Consider the following 24,100-nt stretch of genomic DNA (forward strand, 5'->3'; position numbering starts at 1 on the left):
GGTACTGTAGAGCCCAGACGTGACTTTACAAGTGCCAAGTATTGGAAAAGGATGGCTACCCTCTTACTAACATCCCAGGAGACAGCTGGCCTTTGTCACAGCACAACTAGTTTCCCACAAGTTCCTTCTCTGCAGTGCTGTTTCCTGGCTAGTCAGCCTGTACTGGGGCATGAGGGTTATTCCACCCTCAGAGCTGGACTTGGCAATTCTCTTTGCTGAAGTTCATGCAGTGCCTGTCAGCCACTGCTTCAGCATTCCCACGTCCCTTTGTTTTTAGCATATTGACTGTTGCCCTCACCTTCGACGGTGGTGCTGTTCTATTAGTCACCTGCAGTTGCTTCCATTCATTTCAGAAGGATCTAGGGCTGATGGAGCAGCCACCAGTTATCTTGAACAGGGCCAAGTACACAGCAAATCAGTTCATACAGTGTCTACTAGAAACCTAAGCCTTTGTCTGCACTTGGTTGTAGGAAGGCTTTGAAGACAAAATCAAAAGAGAACTAAGGTGAAGAACAAAGTAGTGTAGCCTAGTTCCTCCTGTAAGCAGGGAAGCAGGGCAGAAAAAACCTCTTTACCTCTAAGTAGAGTATCTCAGTTATAATGAGCTCAGAATCAAGATGACGATCTTTTTGTGTGGCAACAACAAAAGCCAGTGAAAGGGGCAGAGTTGTGTGATAAAAGGGAAAACCCCTACCACTTGGTCACACACTTTAGCAACCTGGACAACACAGTAAGCAGCTCTTATCTTCTGTAAGGAAATGAGAGAGAGCATGGGAGTGTGAGCACAACTAAACACTTGATCTCACTCTTTCCCCCTTTATCCGTAAAAATTGTAAGAAAATCAAATATGAACTTACCCAGCAAATATTTTATAGATGTCAAACCTCACTTCATTGTTAGTAGCTAGATGCAACTCTTGCACTCAAAAGCTAGACTTCTCTTTTAATAATCAGAGATCTCAATGTTGGCTTATCAAAGTTAGCAAATTCCTCAAAAGTGCTTCTGGGTTATGACTTTGGATTCCACAGCTGAAAGTTCTATACTGCTTAGAGCCATAGTACTGGTATTTTCAGTTAGGGACTAAATACAGAGGTTACAGTACTTCAAGTACTGATTTTGACAAAACAGTGGTCCTCCCATCTCACTCTTGATTCAAACCAGTTTCAAACATTACTGCAGTTTTTACTGCATGTTTAGCGACTCAAACAGGTAGAATACTTGTAATAGCTGCTACTGAAATAAACAACTCCTCTCTATACACATTTAAAGGAGGCTGTCGTATTTCCCTGTGTGGCAGAATAGATATTGAAGAAAAAGGACTCATTAAATAGTCCAGCATTCAAAGCCATGAAGTACTCTCAAGCTTCAACTGATTGAAAAGAACAAAGAATTATCAAAAATCCCAGTTCAGCCTAGCTTGTCAGCAACCCAGCTTCTTCTCAGGAATTGTCTCATCTTTTCTTTAGTCACAAAGATATAAACATGACAAACATTCATACATAGATTTGGTGGCCAAAAACCACTCCTGAGCAATTCTACACAAAGTAAAATAAATTCCTGCATCTCTTAAAAGTATCTGTGCTAAAGCCAATTGTATTTCTGTATCAGTGAATGCAGGATGCAACACTGGTTAATACATTGCTTCAGTTTAGACACATATACATGCAGTTATATGTGGTACAACAAAGTGACACATTTGCACAGGTATGTTTATTTTTTCCTGTGTTTACAGTGCATCAATTGTAATTTTAAACCATTCAAAAAGCACAATTTCATACCAGTTTTACCTACTTTACATCACAGTTCAACAACATTAACACAGTTGTACATACTAAATCAAATGAACAAAATGACCATGAGCATTTACACTATTCTTCTGTAAACAAGGTTTTTTTAATAAACAATGGTAAATGGAATTAACACAGACCACCATATGAAAGAGGGATAAGCTTTTCCTTAAATAAATCACTCTGTTTATAAATACTTCAATTCTCTCAATATACATTTACAGACATAGTCGATTAAAAGCTGATTACCTACACTGCTCTTTAAAAAGAAAATGTCTAGAGATGGACCACAGTGTGTTAAATTCACCTAACATAAGAAGCAAGCATATGATTAGTATAGTGTTAAAAGTATACTGTACTTTAACCTCACTTCTGTTTGTTTACACCGACACTGAGAAGATTGTCATGTTAGGGAACTTTTACTTGAATTCCAGCAAGTTACAGTCGATCTTGTAGTACACATATGGGTAGTACTCCTGTTGACTGAGGTTTAAACCTGGAATATCCATAGTTGCCTGTAAATAAAGTTTTGAAACCAGTTATACTCCTACAATTCAGACTCCTATTCAGAAGCAGATGAAATATCTGTACGTTTTTGAAGCAAATAGGCCAGGCAAGACTTCAAGCTTAAATTTCCACAGTAAAGCAACTGTTTAAGAACAGATAAAGGTAGAACTTTGACAAATGAGTATTTTTCAGAATTAAACACAAGTGCTTTTTCAAAATCTAAGTAGTTCTATGTCAATAATTCACATCCGTTGCTATAGGAAATACACACTTTACTACGTCTAAACACTGTCAGTTTTTTCTGATAAGAATGCCATAGGATGCTGAACAATCCAGGAAGTTACATAAAGCTCAGCACCTTTAATTTTCACCTGAATTGTCTTGTTCCTCAGAAAGGCCTGGAAACACTCTGGGAAAACATGACATTCAATATTACGTTAAGAAAGATTACTTTTAATCTTTTATAGTCCAGCTAAACTCATGGTGTGGTATATGTATTTATTTAATCCTTAACTATGAAACTCACTGTTTTTCAAGACAAAACAAATTAGTAGAATAAGCCTCCCAGCAAACCAGTTTTAAACATGAAAATGAGACCTTATCTAAAGAAAGGCTGACTGCATTTTGACATCACCTTGGTCTCCTTCAGCAGAGCAAGACAACTGTGTTAACTTAAAAACAAAGACAGTAACGCAACCAAAAAAGAAGTTGTTTTGGTACTAAGGCCACTGTTACCGCAGACTATGGACAATTTATATATTCCTCTGGGCTCAAAACAGATCCAAAGCATATTCAAGTTCCTCAAGCCTAGTTTGAGATCAGAGTTGACTTGATTTGAATTCCTTGAAGATGTGAGTACGTTTGCAGCCTGCAGGATACCTTTCCATTGATAGCAGGAAAGAATGCAGTAAGAAGAAATTACAGGAGACTCTTAAACCAGACAGTTCACCAAATGCAGTGGTTGAAATTTTAAATACCATCTGCCTTGAAAAAAACTTAAAATAGAAACAGCATTTTTTTGATAAGGAGACATAATTCTCTGTTCTCTGAGAGAATAATGGAGAATATGGAGAGGTGCAACTTTTTAATACAGCCAAGACATTTTTGTTTTGTTTAAACAGACTAAACCTAATATTGAAGGGGAGCAGCAGTTACAAAAATACTTACATCAATGATAGCTGCTGCACTGCTGTCAAGGTGTTTGTATAAGTCATACAAAACCTCCCTCAGTTTCTTCATTGTTTTCTTATTAGGCTGAAGCAGCATTGCCTGGAAGTTAACTGGCAAACCATACCTGAGAAGGTCAAGTAGAAAAGTATGAAAATACTGAAATACACCTTCTTTTATATTTTGAAGTAGAATTTGATTTTATTTTGAGAAAGGATTCTACTGTCGAAGAAGAAATTCTGCTCATTTCCAGTTTTGCAAAATCATTCTGTTTCTACAATTTATAAGGCATCAACAAAGAAATTCCTTCTTCAAGTTGAAAATAATAGAACAGAAGTCTAAATGCCTTTCAAATAATTTAAAATCCCTCAGTACTTAGTTCAATTCTCAAAGTTTACCTGAACTCTCAGACCAAGTTTTGAACACTCCAATTAGTTTACTCGCAAGACTTTGCTTATACACTTGGTGGAGAATCCAGTCTCTACTCAATCCTCCTCTCTAGGGGGGTGGACACATTTGCCAACATTCCAATCGAGTTCAGCTTTCTTCCTTACTCAAGTTTTATCTTCAAAATAAGCCTATAGCAGCTATCTAGTGGACTAGAATGAAAGCTAATATGATTTGTTTTCTTTTTCTCCTCGGGTTGTCTCCTTTATAACAACTTATGGAAGAGGCTAAAAATACCTTTCCCTTTCCTGACTAAGGCAGGAATCTTTTCAACTCTTTAAAAAAAAAGTCCTTCCTTCTGCAGAACACCTACAGCTGTTCTTAACTAGTAACTACACTTATGGATAGGTGTGAAATAAAAAGGCAGAGAAAAATTATAGTTAGAATATTGAGTGGTTTAATACTGGAAAGTTTAGACTACAAAATTCTTAGAAAAGCATGTTTTCAAGAAAAATCACATATTTCATGATGTCAAACTATGTTACTCAAAGCCCACTTACTTTTTATTCTGAACTATTCCAGTTAGCTCTTGTTACAAGCAGCTCATAAAGTAAGCTAGATATCAGCAAATATGCCTTCCTGTCACTTACAGAGTACCTGTAACTCCTAAAGCACTAGTGGAAAGACTATCTGTGGCACAAGATATACTATTATCTACCTCAAATATTCCACAAGTGACAACAAGGGTATTGCTATCAGCTGTTCTTACTGCCCTGCTTCTTGCTTCCTCCTTCCCAGAAGAGCAGCATTCACACACCTCAGTTTGCTAAACCCAAGCTAGAAGTAAAGTCTTACAAAGTCTAGGAAGAAAAGCACTGTTCAAATCTGCTTCATTACCTTAAAACAGATTCAACAAAAACTCTTAATGCTTTCACATGGATCCATGCAATGAAAGCTTCACTGAAATTAACTTTCAGCCACCGAACCAGAGGGCCCTGTGAAAGGGAAGAGGAAAAAAATAATTAGGTTATTCAAACACCAGAAAAATATTCAGCCCATTACCCATGTTTGAGCAACTACTCAGTATCTGTACCATAATAATAAAGACAAGTTAAGGGCAGAGTACACTATGGACATAAAGGCTCAAGGGTGTTTTGATACTGAGAGAAATTTAATGAGACTTCTCATTATCTCTTCAGTTCACCGTCTCAGCTGTCATGAGCTAACTATATTAAAGATTATTTTCGTAATATCTGATTATGTCATTCAAATACTTGTCCACTTTCAAACTTCATGCATTATCAGCTGCAATGCCAGCCCTTGGTTCAACGCAGTGAGGAGCACTTGTGCTGCAGGGAACTCAATTATCCCACAGCAGATTAGCTGGGTAGCAGGCTGGCTACACCACGTCATCCTTGCAATGCTTTCTCAGAATCACAAGTTCATGAAATTTTTATGTAGCAATAACAAGTCTTAGATGTCTCACATTTCTATAATGACTAGTTTATAAAGACTTACAAACTGTTTCTTCTTGTCGGTTGACAGTCTGTTCATTTCTTCTTTATCAGCTTTCATCTCTTCCTCATTATACTGGAAGTCACGGACCATAAATCTGTGTTTGCAAGTGAATAAAATCAAAAGTAGCTATCTAGAGATCCTTCAAAATACAAGAGAGAGAATGCCCACAAAATAAGCCTTACTTATATTCTCTGGCTTTGTGCTTGAAGTCGTCCACTGCCTTCCTGAACAAGGTGACGTTACAAAGGTAACTGTCTTGGTCCTCAAAGAGTACACTACACAATAAAACACCAAACCAAGTGTCAGAATTAAGAAAGTTCAGGTCAGCACAGATCTGACATACAGTAGTGTAAGTTGTACTTTATTGCTACAAGGCAAGAACATAAATGTAGACAATCTTATGGGATTTAGTTCCCAAAATAAACACCTTATACAGAAAGTAATTGACTGCTCTTACTTAGTCCTGCATAAAGGATGGCAGTTTGTAGATCACATTCAGAGACTTCATCACTCAGAAACACTTCATAAGGCATTTGTTCATATTAAAAATTATTTCACAAAAAAAAGAACTGAAGCTGGTTTAGTACTGAAAAGTCTGGACTAGAGATTTATTAGAAATATGTATTTTAAAGAAAAATTAAATGGATTTAAAATAGAAAAGTACACAAATTAAAAAATATATAAGGTTAGCAAAAGAAAGTGTCTCTTAGGCTGTAGATTTGCTATTCTATAGTTCAAAATAATACAGCTGATTTTGAGGCTTCAGCTTATGAAAAAAGCTTGAAGAGATTTAGACTGTTCCTCAGTGTCATACTGTTTTTAAAACAAGCCTTATCCAATAGTTTAACAAGTAGACTTTTCTTAAGTAATTAAATAAAAATCATTAGCAGATCTCCCACTAGGCTTAAATTGATGCAACTCAAATGCGAAGTTATCCAGAGTGAACTCAGATTTTGTAACTGCCACAGAGCTGGCAATATCAGATCTGCCTGAACAAAACCTCAGTCTGCCAGTTAAAATTAACCACATCAATGCTTTGTGCTACACACTGACTTTATTTTCAATGTGGTTACAAGATTGCTGAAGTGATTTAACAGTATTACCAAATCCTCCCTTAGTCTTGCCCATCACATACACGAAGTACCAGTTTGGTACAAAGGCTCTAAAGAGACACATTATCTTTCTTTGCATACAAGGAAACCACTTGCACTTCCAGTTCTTCATTCTTTAGCAGCTTTCAAAGACTATATATAACTTGTTGCAAGTCCTCTGAATACAGACATAAAGCATCCAGGCCAGTGGCCTGTATTTATTGCTAATCCCCATCATGCCCCAGTTAGAAGCTGAATATGCCTGACCAGAAACAGATTAGCTTTTCAATTCTCTTAATCTTCCCATATGAATTAAGTTTGATAACTCTGTTAACCCTGGAGTTAGAGCTCATTTGAATTTTTCCTCAACTACAACAAGATCAGGCCTGATAAAGACATTTTGACAAGTTTTTGACAAATCTTTAAAACTCAAAGTTCCTCTAGATAAATAATACTAAAACACAGCACACACAAATATGAGACTTAGCATTTAACAACTTACTTGCTGGAACGTGGTACAACCATCTCTGCTAGTGTTTCATACTGCTTAACCCAGTCATTGTAATTTACCCTGGAGAATACACAGGTTATGGTTACACTTTTAACACTGTAGTAAGAAATCTGAGATCAACGGATCAAGTGATTTTTAAAAGGGCTGAAAACATTTAATCATCACATCTTCCAATTCAGGAGTAGGTTATCAGAAATACTCAGGACATTAGAGACAGTACTCCTCTTGCTGTTTTTATAATTACTGATAAATAAACTATAATGATAGCAAAACCAACACATTTTCAGTCTTCATGTAAATTTAAAGTGTAAAATTTTTGAAATCAAAGAAGTATGAAATTAAATCAGTCATCATTAAGTACAAACTTCAGAGGACCAAATGGACTTAACTATCAAGTTTGATCAGAAACTCCTTATGCAACTCTGCTCTTCTGAGTTACTTATAGGACTACTTTTTCCACAATTACAAACAGGCTCCCCATGGTCCTGCACTTGCCTGAAGGACTGAGAATTTTGGAAGGCCTGCCTTTCTGCAGTTAGTGGTGAAGAAATTCCATCCTTTCAACACCAAAAACAAGTCAAAGAAAAATAACAGCTCAGATTTAGTAAACACCTGCTTTCTGTTATAGCCACTGCAAAACTGTTTTTCCTTCACCAGAGTTGTTACATGTGACAGACTGTTGTAGTTTGGGATTATTATGTAAATTCTCTCCCCTGCCACTTAACTGCCCAGGCCAGCGGTTAACAAAAGAAGTAGTTAACTGTTGATGGCTGGGGTGGGGGCAGGTTTGTCTCTTTTGGTTTCTTTTTTTTTTGGATTTCTCGGGAGTCTTGGCTCGGCGGAACGGGGGAGTGGGGGCTCGAAGGAGGCAGGCTGCTCTGCTGGTTACTGCTGGGGTTTTTTTTCCTGGCTGTCTTGCCGCTGCCCACCTCGGACTACTTTTCGTGCCGCGCTGCTGTTGCTACCTGCCTTGGATTTGCTGCTGGTTGCTCGTACCTTTTCTGCTTCTTGGACGGGGAACACAGGGGGAAGAGACTGAGTCCATCTGAAAGCCCACTGCTCGTCTGTTTCGCTGGAGAGGGACTGAAACTCACTCTGCAGCCAGCCGGGTTGTGACAAGGACACTTAAGTATAACCTTTTCTCCCGGAGAAAAAAACCTGCTGGGTTTTGTTGTTGTTTTGTTTCTTTTGGTTTGTTTTTTTTTCCTCTCTTGTGGTGTTGGGGAAGTGGGTTGTACTAGTCTGTTTACATATATATATATATATAGCAGTTATCCTTCTTGTATTAAAATTCCTTTTCTTAAATTTGATAAAGAGTGGTGTGATTATTGTGGAGGAGGCCCCTCCCCTGCTTGTGGGTAAAACATTTTGGTTTTTTCGCCTCAAACCGAGACACAGACTCTAATGCTTCATGTGGTCAAGAAAGCCAGAGGGCTCCTTAGAAGTTAGAAGCACTTTTTGTTCCCAGTTCCAGAAAGACAGTCTAGAGCCATTTTCTCATTTTACAAGAGTTTTGAGGGCATCTGTATCATCACTTTCCTTGGCCAGGGGAAAAGATGTGGTTTCTATTGTTTAAACATTTCAAACAGAAACAACCTGTTCCCCCCAGCAAGCCTTTGACATGACATAAGCAGAGTTCCACTGGTAGAGACTTAAATAAAGGATCTGTGTTCTGGCAATCTGAAAACATGCAGAGCAAAGCAGTAAAGAGTTCACTTTGCTCACTAGATGGAGAAGTCAACATAGTCCTAACCAGGATAATTTAATTATTAAGCCTTCTAATGCAAAACAAGTCATGTTTTCACTCAGCAGTTACTGCTTACATAAGGATACCTTCTGCAACATGACTAGTCACAGCAAATACGGGATAAGAGACTTAAGTCTAATCTCTTGTTTCTTCAAGAAATTCATGAGCATTCAGCATTCCTTATGATTAGTTCTCATGAACAAAGGAATACAGGCACAGGCTTATTTGCCTCTACTAAGCATCTCAATAGTTGTGTTTGCTCATACAGAAAAACCCTAAACAAATTCAGATGTCCGTTCTCACAGTATTATAGGGTTGTGGGATGTATTATTTAATTTAGATTCCTTATTTTATTCTGCTCTTAGGATGAACAATAACTTACTTCGGTACAATCACTAGTAACGTGACCAAATATTCTGAATCAAGTACAAAGTCCTCTTTCTTTACAATATCAGCAAGACTTCTGGTTAGCAAGCTTCCCCTGCAGAGAAACAAAGACAGCCAGAACAATTACATGTTTAAGAATTTAATTTGACTGGATAACAGTTTCTACTGCTTGATAATACAACATTTTCAAAAATACACTTTACCTACACAATTGCTATTAGCATAGCAAACAAAATGTCCTTATATGCATTTTATATCTGTCAGTGAAAGTTTTTATCAGCAGCTCCACTGCTGTGCGTCATTTCCATATTCCAAATACCTCACACGCTTAAGCAGCCAATTGTTTCTTTTAAAAAGTTACTTAAAACCACAAGAACCATTAAAACCATTAACTGGGAATTCTAGTCTATGGAGTCTCAGAGTTAAAAATAACCTAGTATAGACCTACACACAGAACCTCAACAAAAAAATCAGAGCAGCATATTGCCTCATATTCACAAAAATCAAACATACATACATTTAATGGGGCTCAGCTGACAAATTCCCATGGCTTAACACAGAACTTATGGCTCACTCCTAAAACAGTTTGCCACATACTATCATTAGTATGACCCATAGTTCTGAATCAGCCAGCAGGCTTGTGCCATTAACTCTAATGGCAGGTTTGGGGCAAATTAGTCAACTGTATTTGCACAGAAGAACTACTGCACCTCAGCTTTATTTCAGATAATCCTCACTTGTACGTGACAAGACAACACACAGTCCCTGTTTAATTTGTTATCTGCATGCACACAACAGCTGCCTCTGCTGGTTAATTCTGGGGGAAGAAACCCAGTAATACTGATATGCTTAAAGCATAAATTGGAGTGAAGGAAAGACTTTCTTGTTTAGACATGAGACACCTAAGGAGTAACATTACACACCACTAACAGTAAACTTCTCTCAAGAGCCTCAGCAATTTATGCTATTTGTACATGCTTTGTGATTTCATAATTGCTTTTCAATCACAAGTAAGCTAATACCAAGCAGTCAGTTGGTAATAAATGTTCTTTTATGACAACTGCTATTCAAGATTGATAAACACCTCAAAAATACATTAAGCTTAGAGCCTGTATCATTCCACATTTTATTAAGTTTTAATGCTTACATAACTCTTCTGTGCTACATAGCAGAAAACAATGTAACTTACGCATTCTTTCTTTCCAGATTCTGAAGATTCCCTTTTAGATTATTGTATGCCGAGGCTCTTGCTTTTAGATCATTGTCAATTTGGTTTACTCCCTTAAAGAAAAAGAAAAGAAATAGGGTCTAAAGAATTAGAAGAGAACTCATGTTTGGCTTGCCATTTCTGCAAGACATCCTTCTCAAATCCAGCCTCCAGGATTAATTCGCATGATTATAAAAAAAATGATTCATTCCCAGCTAAGTAACTTGGCAGTAAAAGTGGAGAACACAAAACAAATGAGGCAATTAGTACATCTTAACCAGCCGACCACATGCGTATCTGTGTGTACCCTATACAAGGAAGTATTTTAAAGTCAATATATCCAGTAACAGTTGGGTAACTCCAAGACTGTGGTACAGTGTTGGTCTGGCATAATAATGCTGCCTCCTGCCTGCATCACTGCCTCCTCACTATGGTATGGAGGTACAAGCACACAAAAATTCCCAGGGACAAGTTTCTGAAACACAGTCAAGGGACTCTCCCTTTATGTGGACTTAGGCCATTAACAAAACATTTTATTCGCATAAAACACTTCACCTTGGAGATCCAGATATGATTTTGTTTCCACAAAATAAATCTCTTTTTAAAAGCAAGGTCACTTAGTTAAATAGTGACCCTGTTTATGCTAACACCTAAGCTGGCTCGTCTGTAGCAGGAAGAAGTCATCAAAAGCCGGATCATTCTGGTAGTTTCATTTGGCAACACGTTAACAGCTTGCACCTTTACAGACACAGCAGCACTTTAGACAAAATACTCTGAAAATAAAAAATATTGACTTAAACGGATGAGTACTTGAGGCTATTTAAATTCTTTTACTGATATAACCTTTAGCAAAGCATGTGGACATGTCAGCAGGTGCCACACAAGGCCTATACCTTCATGAAACCTTTTTTACACAAGAAGTAACACCAAGACTTTTTCTTTGTACAGCTAGAAGACAGTATTAGGGGGAAAAACAATCAGAAACTATTAAACCAGTACCTTTGTGCACTTGGATTTTTTCCCAGACCAACAACACCTTCTCTGCCTTTTCCAAGGATCAAGACTTTCAACAACAGTCTAACTATGCATTACTTAATGATAAAACCCAAAAAAACATCAATACCAAACTGCCTTTACAAACCCATTCCATTTACCATTTCCTAACTGACAGTACTCTAATTGCTCTCATTTATAAAGTCAGTAGCCTTTTAAAAGATGACTGCTTAGACAAAAACCTGTTACTGCTGCACTGGCTAGAGTTTACTGTAAACAACAACCAGCTTTGCTTCCTATTGAACGTTAGAGAATGCAGAACTGCAAACCTCAGTATCACAGTAGAGCTCTTGAAAATAAAATGTTGTAAAATTACCAAATGAAGCAACAATACAAACTTCCTTTTTGGAGTAGACTTGGTGAATAACTCCGAAAAGTAACTGCATTGCAAAAGGAGGCAGACTCATGATACTGCTAAAGAAAGCATCAATCTGACACAGTGAGCCGCCTCCTACACAGCAAACCCAGATATTTAAATCACTTACACAGCTGGCAATACAGGAGTGTCTTTCTCTAACTATACTGAACTGTTGTGCTTCAGTGGCTGCCTGGGTTGCTGAAAAGGTTGGACCAGGGCACCAAGGCTATTGAAGTTGTCTCCTTGCAGAACAGTCTTATGACTAATTTCAAATTCAAAGAATGACTAGATTTAAGACAGCTCTCACATGACACACAATATATTGAATACATTGAAGTATTCAATATTGACACTGGAGTTCACAGCACTTCTGAACATTAAAAGCTGAAAAGTTTTGATGGGTAGTTTCAGCAGATTTTGTTGTATTTTTAGTGTTTTCAATACTGCTGTAATTTTTACTCAACTGTCAAACTCCCCACTGCAATTGCTGTTACTCATTTTGGCAGACATCAGAATCCGCTGCCATAGTGAGTGAAGATATAAAACCATACAGGAAAAATAGAATCTCATGATGTGACAAGCTTTTCAAATTACTTAACACCAACATGTCAAAAGGTTTCACAGATTTTAATTAATGTAGCTCTATCAATTTTTCTATAGTCATTTTAATCACATGCCAAAGTGAAGATTTTAACTGTGTCAGCACTGTCTTTGCCTTGGGACAAAACTGCCTGAAATCCCATGATATGATCTCCCAGGGGTCACTTCTACAAGAATATAAAGCAGCTTCAGTCACCTTCCTTCTCTTCTCCACTTCGTAGTCATACATTGTGGCTCACAAATGAAAACATTTTTTAAAGTCTTTGAAATCAGATTTATGACACAGATGTCCCTAAAGCTGTCTCTACAGAATACATGCACAGCTAAACATGAAGAGGAGTGGAAACCCTCAACAGGATGACTCAAGCTGAACTACAGCAGACCCATTTCTCTGCATTCTAATTCACAGAATCACAGACTATTCTGAGTTGGAAGGGACCTACAAGGATCATCGAGTCCAACTCTTAAGACAGTGGGCCCACATAGGGGATTGAACCCATGACCCCTGGCATTATTGCAACCACGTTTTAACCAACTGAGCTAATCCTCTGTGTTTTATCCTGCCTAATAATTCAATGAAGCCCCTAATGTAGATGAAGAATGTGAGACAGTTAAAGTTCAGGTTCTGCAGTACAACTTTGCTGTAAGCAGATGATTTATCTAGCAAAATGCAAGACACAGAGTAACATGCACTGAATCCTTGATAATTTTCAATAAAGGGCATATCCCTTCATGTCCTTTGTTTCTTTTTCAACCAATTTAATTGCTACAAAGACGAGCTCTGCACTGTAAGAGCTGCAAACAGTTCAAAGCTTAATTTTTGATACCTTCTTCTTTTGAAGTATGTACTAGAGTAGTGTCAGATATTAAGATTATTATTTTATATCTGTGAGATATTTTCAATATGTTAAGAGCAAATCTTAAGAGCCATGAGACAGTCAGTCTTCCTCCAACAAAACATCACACTGCAGATGTTTTCCAGGAATAGTAGCTGAGTGCAATTTGTGGAAAAAATTCAAGATGCAGTGGTATTCCCAAAGAAAATATACAAAATTAAAATGTTAGTTGCATTTTCAGTCAGCTTTGTACCATATATTAAGATTTTGTAATATCTGAAAAAAAAATTAACAAATAGTTTTGGGAATCTGCAGTTATAGCAAAGCACAAGTCTGCCAGCACTTTCCCCCATCCCAGTCCCAGTTATAGTCCCTACATATCCACCACCAGAGTCTATCCCCCCAGGTACTCAAAGCCACTTCTTTTTTCCGGGTAATGTATTTCCAGTTAGTGACACAGCCAATTCCAAGAACCAGTCTGCACATTACAGAAACCAGGAAAGCAAAGGAACCTGAAAAGGCTGGGAAGATACTGAAGCAAGAGTTGCTTAAGGAGAAGCCTCTCACTGTTTTAGTACCATCAGTCACTGCTGAGGACCCTGTGTAGGCACACAGCAAGTACAAACAGCAAGTACAAACCCAACAAAATCCTCAAAGTATGAAACACTTTGCCAAGGTAAAGATGACAACTCTCAAATGAGCTTTTCTTATATCTAAAATTGAAGGTTTATTTTTCCCCTCACATCTGAGTGCCACAGCTTTCAGAAGGTAAAAAAGTTCCCTGGTTCACTAATAGCCCACAAGATTTGAGAACATCATACAAACAGCATGACAGTACAGGAAAATTTAAATGTAAGCAACATCTTTTGCTGGCTATTTATTTAATTCAGTGATCTTAGGAACCAAAAATCAGCAAAGACAGCATGATGGCCTTCAGGGAGCACTCTACAAATCCTATCCCCCTCCTAAGGTATGTCTTTGGTTCCTAACTGCTATAAGGTTCACTACTACTGTTATCTGACTAATATAGACAAATATCTTTGAGTAGCAAGTTTTTTGCATAAATATCTCAAGTCCAAATAAGAAAGTTTCATAAAACAAATTACCTTACCTTTGTAATAATTTCCGAAATATTCTTCAAGGATTGCTTGATTGGATATTTGGCCATATCCCACTGGAACCTTGTTATATAGGTGACCAAGTCAACTAAAATTGTAAAGAACTTTGTTAAGATAGATAATAAATAGCCTGATAAATTACATTCCACATAGAACTGCTGTAACAGAAGAGAACTGTAACAGGGTCTTTGTGGACCTTCCCATGTGTGGACCCTGTTGCTTAAGAAATTTTAAAATCAACAATCAAGTTGTAAGTTATCCATGACCTCTGCCTTCAAAATACTGGTTTCTCCACCTCTGTAGACCCTAAATGATATTTACTTCCAAGTCCATGATGGCTGGAGAACTACAAAGTGACTTTGTTTTGCTCTGTGTGAAAAACAGGTTGGAGGAGAAAGGTAGCAGTGATTATGCAGCTCACCTGAAGCGACAGCTTTGTAAAGCTTCCTATGAGAGACACTACTCCAAGCCCCTAACTAAGAACCATGCTAGTCCACTCATATGAGCCTCCCTTGTATCAATGCAAGCTGTGTTAAATTCTATGAAATGGCTTTGAAAACAAAGTACTGATTCAGAGACAAGTGCAGCTTTTTACTAAGCTAAAATGCACACCAGCACCCCCAAGCCCTTCTTGGCAGGGCTGCTCTTGGTCCATCCATCCCTCACCTGTGCTGATACCAAGCCTTGCCCTGACCCAAGTGTAGAACTCTCACTTGGCTTCATTGAACCTCAGTTAAGGTCCAGGATCGCTGCCTTCCCTCCTAGAGTTTTGGGATGTACATATATCATGGTTAACACTTTACCTCCATTAGCCAGAAGATTCTCCTGAACTTTATCTTTACTGTCTTCTAGAACATCAGCCATATACTGGGCCACTTTCTTCACAACACTGAAAAATGAAAGATAAAGACACGTAAAAAAACCCAAACATGCCATTTGAGAAATACTATTCATGAAACTGATTTTAAATTGCCTGAGATTTGACCAAAAGTGATTGGATCAAACAAGGATGATGCTGATGATTACTTTACATACAAGCATTCCAAGAGCGCAAGATGAGCTCAGTATCTGAAGGACACCAACTTCTCAAAAATATTCCACAACTTTATTTAAAACTCTCTCTGGTGTTGCTACTCATCAGTTCTCAACAAGGTATGGTGAGCTCCCTCACAGTGGTGTTGATTTCAAGTGTAATCTCACTATATTCCAAACTTTTTTTGAAATCTGTCATACTTTCGAAGTCCTAACCCTTTTCTAGAAATAGACTCTGAAGTAGAAATAACCAATAATCCAAACTAAACACAAAGCAACCCTGACAATGAAATCTGACACTCAAGACCTGCCTACCTCACTAGAAAAGTCATGTATAATATTACTCACATGTGCCACACTAAATAGTTTCCTTCTCTATTTAAAAACAGATGCTTAAGACTTTTCTCCTTGAAACAAGAGATGGTTCCACAAGTTCTTGTTATGGGAAATTTTGTAACTTCTGCTCAAAATCATTTTCAAAGAGACAGTAGTTATTTCAAAATGAATAGGTCTCACATTTTAGTATTAATGCTATTTAAGCATTTCTGTATTAAGAAATAACATGGTTCTTTCTCAATTGTACTCTTGCTAAAAGAACAAGCTTTTACTTCTTGTTATCTTCTTTACTTCTTTTATCACTTTCTGCAGCTGCCAGGCTCAATTCTTAAAAATTCCACAGGCCCCAGCAGCACACAGCACGACTGCAGGGACAGCATCCATTGTCAATACATAATGTTCCATTATTCCACAAGAAGTTCTGATTATTTTTCTTTTTTCAAAAACAGATAGTAGGAAAATCAGCATCTCAGCTTTCTGAAATCTTACCTTGCTGATCGCTTGCAGAGGATCATTATGAAACAAAAAATGCTGGAAATAACCTATGTATTATTAGGACTCAGCAAACCATCACATCATTATTCTAATATTTTGCATCCTCGTCAAAATAAACTGTTACCTCTCCACGAATGCGTCCAGTTTAGCCAGCTCATCTGACAAACCAACCAAAACATCTAGTGTGCCAACCTAGAAGCAAACATCAAAATGCATTAGCAGTTGTATATAAACATAGAAAGACAAAACCAAACAACAATAAAAGCTAAATCTCCCCAACAGCAGCTTTGGAGAACTACACAAAATGCTGGACTCTAAGATTTCAGATGTGTCGATTTACCAAAGTCACACTGTGTTTCATTTGCTCAAGATACTTCCAAAAAGCACTACAGTACTACCACCTGAACTCCATCCTCTCTGTAGACAAAGACCAGTGGCATTGTTTTCCTCTTCATTTTTGTAAGATTTGATGAGCTTTCATTCCAATAAACTGAGCTCACAATTCTTGTTCAAGAAACATTCAGGTGTCAGGACAGATCTTTTCTTAACAAACACACTGGCTCATAACTTTTCCATATCCTGATGACTGTATTAAACCAAGATAAACTGCTTTCATATTTTCTTCCTTCTTGCTTCTCACACGAATAATTCAGACTGTATTCTTCCCATTTTCCACAACACATTGGCAGGTCACACTGGAATGCTCAGCCAGAGATAACCACTACTCTAATAGAAGACTGTTACTTCTGGACAGAGAAAAGGCAGCAGCTGTTTAATTAACTCCTGTATTTTAAATTCAGCCTTTTCACTGCATCTCAGACATAAAAGGAGCAAACAAATCAGAAGGAATAGAAACCAAAAAAAGGCAAAACAAAAGAAAGAAGACTATCATCTCAATACTCAGATCACAAGTTTCCATTTTTCTTCTCCACCTAACTCCTAGCAGTATCAGATCAAGACTTCCATCCTTGGAAAACCTGCTGTATTAGCTGAAAGAACTCAGGTTGCTGGGCCTTTAAACTTATAGAACAAGCAATTTTTAACTTAGAAGTTCAGAAAAAAGGTAACTGTTCTCTCAATTATTTTTAGATCTAAAACCAAACATGAAAAGAAGTCAGTTGTACTCCCTAAAATATCTGCAAGTCTTCCTCATCTGCAGTTTGAGTCTAGAGAAACAAAGATGATGCAAAACAAACACACTTCTAGGACATGACAAGGGGTTTACATACCTTCAAGTCCGGAATGTTGAACTTTGAATTAGTAGAAAGATTGTTATGTTTTGTAGTTGCTGCATGTAGCTTCTCCCATGTTTGTTGACAGGTTTTTTCCCCAGGAGCAGAAATCAGCCAAAACTCCGTCATTTTTGTGCCTTTATCTTGATGCTTTCAGCTTCTGAAGATAAAGGCAGGATGCTAGTGAAAGGGAAGCAAGGGGGAGAAAAAAAATCTGCCATTAGTGCAGCATTCAAAGCTTTGCCTGAAGAAAAGCATCTCATTCCAAGCTATTAAAGTGCAGTTCCAGTCACACTATGAGATTTTACCCAAAAGTATCATGTGTGGTTTCAAATTCATTTTTTCCTACCTTCCAAATCCCATTTGCACAGTTGGAAAGTCGTTTTGAACTGCCCATGCTGCAAGTTAAAGTGGGCTGAGTTTGCAACATTAGCGTCTTTCAACTGTGATTTCACAGAAGGATTAAAAGCAAACAATCCAACTGAAAATAAATCCAATAAAACAAGATCCAAATCATATTTTCATAGCTGTAGATGTTTTCCAGCTACTGTACAACAACTTTGTCTGAGCACATCACGGGGGGTAAGGAAAAACCAAACAAATTTCAACTCTGACATATCTTTTCCAATTACTTTTCAGTTTAGGACAGTGTTTTAAAGTAAATGCCTAAAATTATTTAAATGCAATAAAATTCAGCTTATTCTTTCAAGCAATGAAGGTTATCCTGGCAGCCAAAAATCTCAGAAAAAAGGAGGGACACTTTCTAGCCTTGATATCTCTGTTGTCATTACAGACCACCAATAATCTTACACATACTGGCATTAGTCAAGAGAGTGTTGGTACTAAACACAAAGGATGTTGAGTTACTTTGCAGATGAGCTCAAGAAACTAAGAGCATACATGTTACTCTGTCACTACGGAACAGAGGTAGCTGGTTGAGAGTTACTGGATTTTTTTTAATAAGGGAGTGAAGAACAAAATCAAAGTGTACCTTCACAGAATCTAAATGTCAAATTTTGGTATCTGCAGTGTGTTGTGTAGCAGCTTTGAATGAGTAGAGACTGACCTACATTTCATGAGCACAGACTACAGTGCTCAATCTTTCTGAAGGAGAGCAAATTACATGTTGTATTAGTAAGAATTAGTATATGGTAGAAAACTTGGCCCAAAACCCACATATAGATCCTTCATCTGTGTAATCATTGTAGGGTCAACAAGTTATCAGGGGTTTTGAAGTTCCAGGTGAGCTAAAGAAAGGCTTGCTCCCGGATTCTTTGCTCAGCTGCTCAGGAAGCCTAAAACTGAAGGATGTTTACCAGCCATCAAGTTACTACCATGAAGCAAACGCTGTCACTGACATAGGAGCCACCCCCTTGAACTAAGGGGCCTTGTTTATAGTAGGGGATGATGACACCCAGTTATCAAGGTCCTTGATATCACCCACTCCACAATGTCTGACACTGCACCCCCAGGCAGCAGCACAGCAGTGCTACAATCCCAAATGCAGACAATGTCAGGGCAGGTACACATATTTGAAAAGTCAGAATATTAACAAGACCAGACACACACAACATTTAGCTATTACCATGCTACAGGGCTTCTTTGTTCAGTACAAACATCTGCTAATTATCAATCATTTGAAGCAAAACAAGATTTCCTCTTATTTAGACTACTTTGATCCATTATCTTCCTTAATACATGCCAAACTTGGTGCACTGAGGTTTTCCTACACTCCTCTGAACTCCGGACCCATAAAAGGCACAGCAAAGTTTACAGTAAATTTCACCTGGGCAGGGAGACACCATTACAGCTGACACACACACTTAGTGTTTAAGCTTTAAATTGTTATTGTTTGGATTTAACTGGACTAGGACTAGAAAAAACTTTGGAATAATGTTGGATAAACAAACTAATTTAGGTGATGGCAGCAGCAAGGTGCAAATATCCAAGCAAAAAACAGAAGAGCCATAACACAGAAATCCAGAATCCTACTCAGTAAGGCAGATGGAACATTCCATTCTCATCTTTTCCACAAACATAAATATCCTCTAAAGAATATGCATAAAGTTTCCAGAGATTATAACAGCTAAGGAAACAACTACATGTTTACAATGATACAGTCTCATTCCCTGCATTACAGACTGGGAAAAACAGCTCACCATTTAAAATCTAAATGTCTTTTCCCATGAAAAAAAATAAAATTTAATAGACTCATTGCAAAGAAAATTTGCTTTCAATAACTAGTTTTCCAGCCTTTTAAAATAAGTTTTCAAAGACCAACTGTTCAGACTTCGTATGATGACTTCAAGTCTACCATAAACAAGTCTGAAGTTACAAACATTTAACAGACTTGCAGAAAAAATTTTTTATGCTGACACCCCAGTGAATTAGAGCATTTTTTGATTCCTTAATATTTGAGGCAAAAATTAATTGTTCAAGTGAATAACCAAGGTCCTTCTCTCCTGCTCAAAGTCAAGTTGCACAGGTGTAACAGTTGTAGCTCCCAGGAATCATTAAGCCAATGGACTTCTCTTTCCTTCCTCACCATTTTTGTCTGTGTGGTTGGTTTTCCTGCAGCTCTGCTCCACTTTTAATAGCCATGGGAAGAAAGATGATTTCCCATTCAAGGTACCTACTCAATAGAGGTATTATAAAATACATACAAGGAAAAAGGGCTTGGTAGAAAAGTTTTAAGTGTTTGTTTTACGTGAGAGGGCTTCATATCAGAACTATGGGGAGTATCAGACCAGAAGTGAAGAAAGAAGAAGTGCTACAGAATGGTTAGAAAAACAGAAACAACTGCTGGTCAGACAAAAAAATACATCCAGACCCATGTAAAATGAAGGCCAAGAAATTTAAAGGGAAGGACCACAGGATAAAGCAGGAAATACCAAGTGTATAAATAAAGTCTAAAATAAGCAGTAAGAATGCATAAGTGACCTGCTGCTCACAACATGCACCTGTATGACCAGCACATTTTTGTCATGTGCTACTGAGTAGGACAAGTCACAGCACAGTTCCACTGCCACTATTCACTGGTTTTGCTGTTTCAACTGTTTCTGGCATGCACTCTTAAGAAATATTCACAAATGGACACGCCCACACGTAAATGGAATTGCCCATGTACCTTTCTCCACTTAAAAACATTCAACACCTCAGCACCAGTACAGCTAATCAAGCTGATGTTTCCAGGGTGGTGCTTTTTTCCCAAACATTGTCCGCTCCATACCCTGCCACACTGAAATACTGTGAGTACAAGCAATGCTCCTGGTTTGCTGAATGTGGGTAAAGCCTGCCCTTAATGGGTGCATCTGCTTCCAGGAGGCCACTGTAAGTATCTTCAGGCCAACACCAGCAGAATGAGTTTGCTATGCAATTAAAGTCAGGAAAATGAGAAACAAAGTGTATATATGAATCTCTCTATAGATCATGCTGATCCAAAGTTCAGGCCTTCCAGGAACAGGCTATAGAATTTATATGCAGCACTGAGATAGCTACCTTGATATTTCTAATTCTCAGTCACTGAACTCTTTGAACACTGAACAATAAAATATTTCAGACCTCAAAAATAAATTCAACCTTGCAAGGCCAGCAGTGCTTTGACCCTTGCAAGACCAGCAGTGCTATCTCATTCACTACTAATAAAGAATGTAAGCTCTCATTTATAAGGGCTTAATACTAGAAATTAATTAGAATGCTCTTTCCTCATTTTAGAATCAACAACTGGGCACCATTCCACGGAGTTCCCCTTGACACTTTCTCAAAGCACATTTACAAAGTACCTCTGAAGTGTAACAGTTCTCCCATGCGCAGTTACAAAGAGACTTGAGTAACATAAACACATCCCCAAGATGTTCTACTAGCCAAAGGACAACTTATCTCCAAAATGCTTGCAATGTACCTGGCTTTGAACCTTCACTACTCTAATGCCTGAAATAAGCTTGATATATTATTTAAAACATATTTTGCATTACTGCCTATAATTTATAGTGCTTCATTCTTATGCTATTAGGAAAAATGGATTTCCAAAGAAAAAATTTTTATTCAGTGTACTACAGTCTAAAATTAAACCTCTCCACACATGCTTCAGGGCTCTAACTGGAAAAACACAGCGATGTCAAAACAGCATCTCTGCTAAGGCACTTTGCATTGCATTTTTCAAAAGCAACAGGACAAGAGAAAGTTGTTTCCCTTTAGCTCAACGGGAAAGGTGTTTACTGACAGGCCCAATATCCAGCACAAAGTCCCCAAAGTGTCACTTCTCGAAGCTCGCTCTCAGAAACCCCTCCTGAAGCTCTCACAACCCAGAAGCCCCATCTGACGTTCTCACAACCCAGAAACCCCATCTGACGCTCGGCCTCCGCGTCTCGCAAACAGGAGTGGCCACAACGAGGAAGTCAGGCAAGCAGATCCCAGGATTTCACAACGAGCAGCTCCCGCTCGTGGGGAGGCGGCGTGGGCCCCCCGCGGGCGCTGCCCTCGCTGCCCACGGAGCCGCCGAGCCGGCTCTCTGGGATCAGACGCCAGTTCCCACCGCCCCGCAGCGCCGGCGCTCCCGGGGCCGGGTCTCCCTTGGCCCTGCCCGAGGGGAACGCCCCGCACGGCGGCGGAGCGGCGGCCCCAGGCCCGGCACAGCCTCCGGGGGCCGCGGGACGGCCAGGCCCGCCCGGGGCGCTGCGGCAGCCCCTCGGGGCAGCGCAGATACCCATCCATCCATCCGTCCATCCATCCATCCGTCCGTCCGTCCGTCTGTCCCTCCCCCGCTCCGCTCCTGCACCGACCCCATCATTGCCTTCACTGCCCCATCCCCATTCCCATCACCGGCCCGGCCCGGCCCGGCCCGCCGTTGCCGTTACCATCACTGTCACTGCCCCATGCCCATGCCCATGCCCATGCCCATGCCCATGCCCATGCCCATGCCCGTCCCCAACCCGGCCTCGCCGTTACCGTCACTGCCCCATGCCCAGCCCGGCTGCGCCGCCCGCACACCCGCCGGCGGGTCACGTGACCCGCAGTCAGCTGACGACGCCGCAGCGCGCGGAGGAGGAGCGGCGCGCGGGGCTGTGACGTTGCTGCTCCGTGGCCGCGGGTTCGAGCCCCACCGGAGCCATCGTCCCTCCGTGTGCGCACCCCGCGCTGGGACCTCTGGTTCGAGCCCCGCCGGAGGCATCGCCCCTCCCTGTGCGCACCTGGGGGCCGAACCCGGGCACCCACTGCTGGAGGAATAAATACGGGCTGGATTTGGGAACTCGCGTGAAAGCCGCGCACGGCTCATCGCCGCACATGTTGGCAGAAAGGCTTTGTACGAGCCTGGCCGGAAAGCAGAGAAAAGGGCGGTCGGGTTTGAAAGCCTGTGTTTCCTCAGATCACTCACAGAGTCAATTAGGCTGGAAAAGCCTCTGAGATGATCGAGTCAGACCTGTGCCCGAACACCAGCCTGTCAGGCTCACCATGGCACAAAGTGCCGTGTCCAGGCTCTTCCTAAACACCTCCAGGCAGTGATGGCAGCCCCTTCCAGGGTCTCATCGCCCTTTCTCTGAATCCTCCTAATGTCCTCTTGTGGCACTGCTGGAGGCTGTGTCCTCTTGTCCTATCACCCGGGAGAAGAAGCCAATCCCACCTGCCTACAGCCTTCTTTTGGGTTGTAGAGAGCCGTAAGGTCCCCCCCAGGCCTCCTTTTCTCCAGGCTAAGCACCACCAGCTCCCTCAGCTGCTCCTCAGCAAACTTGTGCTCCAGACCCTTCAGCAGCTTCTCTGCCCTGCTCTGGACCCGCTACAGCACTTCAATGTCCTTCCTGAGCTGAGGGGCCCAGAACTGGACACAGCACTGGAGGTGTGGCCCCACCAGTGCCCAGTACAGGGGGAAAGGTCATCTCTTGGAAAACACACAGTGTTGGATTATGCAGGGGTAGTTCAGGCATCACGGCTATGAGAACATGTGCTGCGATGCTTCACTGCCATTCGTCTGCAACAGAAGGCTTGGGGCAAGAGCACACCTGAATGCAGGTGATGAGTGGGAAAACATGGACTTGGAAAGAAACTGTTGCAGTTTTATTTTGGCACCAAACCCCATTTGTCTTACCTCATACTATAAATGCTGAGCAAAAAAGAGCAGGTTGTAAATTGCTCTATTACTAGCAAAGTCAATTCATCTTTTTGTGTGAAACTGCCTGTCATCTTAATTCACAACCTTATCTGCAGAAAGCAGGAACTGTACACAAAAAATGAACTATTTTGGTTTGCTGGATTTAGGGAACCAAACCGTTTGTTCCTATTTTTCTTAGTTGTTTTTTCTTTTGTTCTTTTGGTTGGTTGGTTGGTTGGTTGGTTGGTTGGTTGGTTTGGGGTTTTTTTTCCAAATAGGCAAGAGTTGGGGCCCTCCTATAGCTGTGGGTTACTGGCAGGGAACTGCAGCGCAGAAGAGGCACAAATGTCATCAGGAATACCAGAAAGATGACTTCACACAGTTCCAGTCCATCAAAGGATGGAGCTTCAGGTCTCTGGGAGCAAGTCCAGGCCTGTAGTCCAGTGCTCTTCTCCTCCCTAAGTATTTATAGATTTAAAAGCTCCAAACTCTGGTCAGTCAAGTTCAAAGTGTGAATATTGTTAAACAACCCCTGGTGTAACAGGTCAGTCTTCCTTCAGCCATTTATGTTGCCTTTCAACCATCAGAGGCTGCTGAAAATGTTCCCATTGCTGAACTGCCCACGTTGCCTAAAATCAAGGCAAAA

The 24,100-nt window shown here is 39.9% G+C and overlaps 1 protein-coding gene across 1 annotated transcript; it reads right to left on the bottom strand.

The window, feature by feature from the left end:
* Positions 1 to 1,688: 1,688 nt before the first annotated feature.
* ATP6V1C1 (ATPase H+ transporting V1 subunit C1) lies at positions 1,689 to 22,407 on the bottom strand. The gene is made up of 13 exons (XM_071554050.1): positions 22,317 to 22,407; positions 17,367 to 17,549; positions 16,262 to 16,329; positions 15,078 to 15,163; positions 14,268 to 14,362; positions 10,292 to 10,383; positions 9,098 to 9,196; positions 6,960 to 7,028; positions 5,549 to 5,641; positions 5,367 to 5,460; positions 4,746 to 4,843; positions 3,462 to 3,588; positions 1,689 to 2,302 (listed from the first exon to the last, which is right to left on the bottom strand). The coding sequence occupies exons 2-13, from the start codon at positions 17,496 to 17,498 to the stop codon at positions 2,207 to 2,209; spliced, it is 1,149 nt and encodes a 382-aa protein (XP_071410151.1). The 5' UTR covers positions 17,499 to 17,549; positions 22,317 to 22,407; the 3' UTR covers positions 1,689 to 2,206.
* Positions 22,408 to 24,100: the final 1,693 nt, after the last annotated feature.

This window comes from Pithys albifrons, chromosome 4, assembly GCF_047495875.1.
Source record: "Pithys albifrons albifrons isolate INPA30051 chromosome 4, PitAlb_v1, whole genome shotgun sequence".
NCBI classification, from domain to species: Eukaryota; Metazoa; Chordata; class Aves; order Passeriformes; family Thamnophilidae; genus Pithys; species Pithys albifrons.

Bases quoted from the DNA above. Each gene is read 5' to 3' on its own strand.
- ATP6V1C1 (XM_071554050.1), bottom strand. From the start codon at position 17,498: ATGACGGAGTTTTGGCTGATTTCTGCTCCTGGGGAAAAAACCTGTCAA. The intron at 15,164-16,261 runs GTAACAGTTTAT...TTCATTTTTCAG, and splicing joins CTGGACGCATTCGTGGAGAG to TGTTGTGAAGAAAGTGGCCC. The intron at 2,303-3,461 runs GTAAGTATTTTT...CTTTATTTACAG, and splicing joins GTGCAGCAGCTATCATTGAT to GCAACTATGGATATTCCAGG.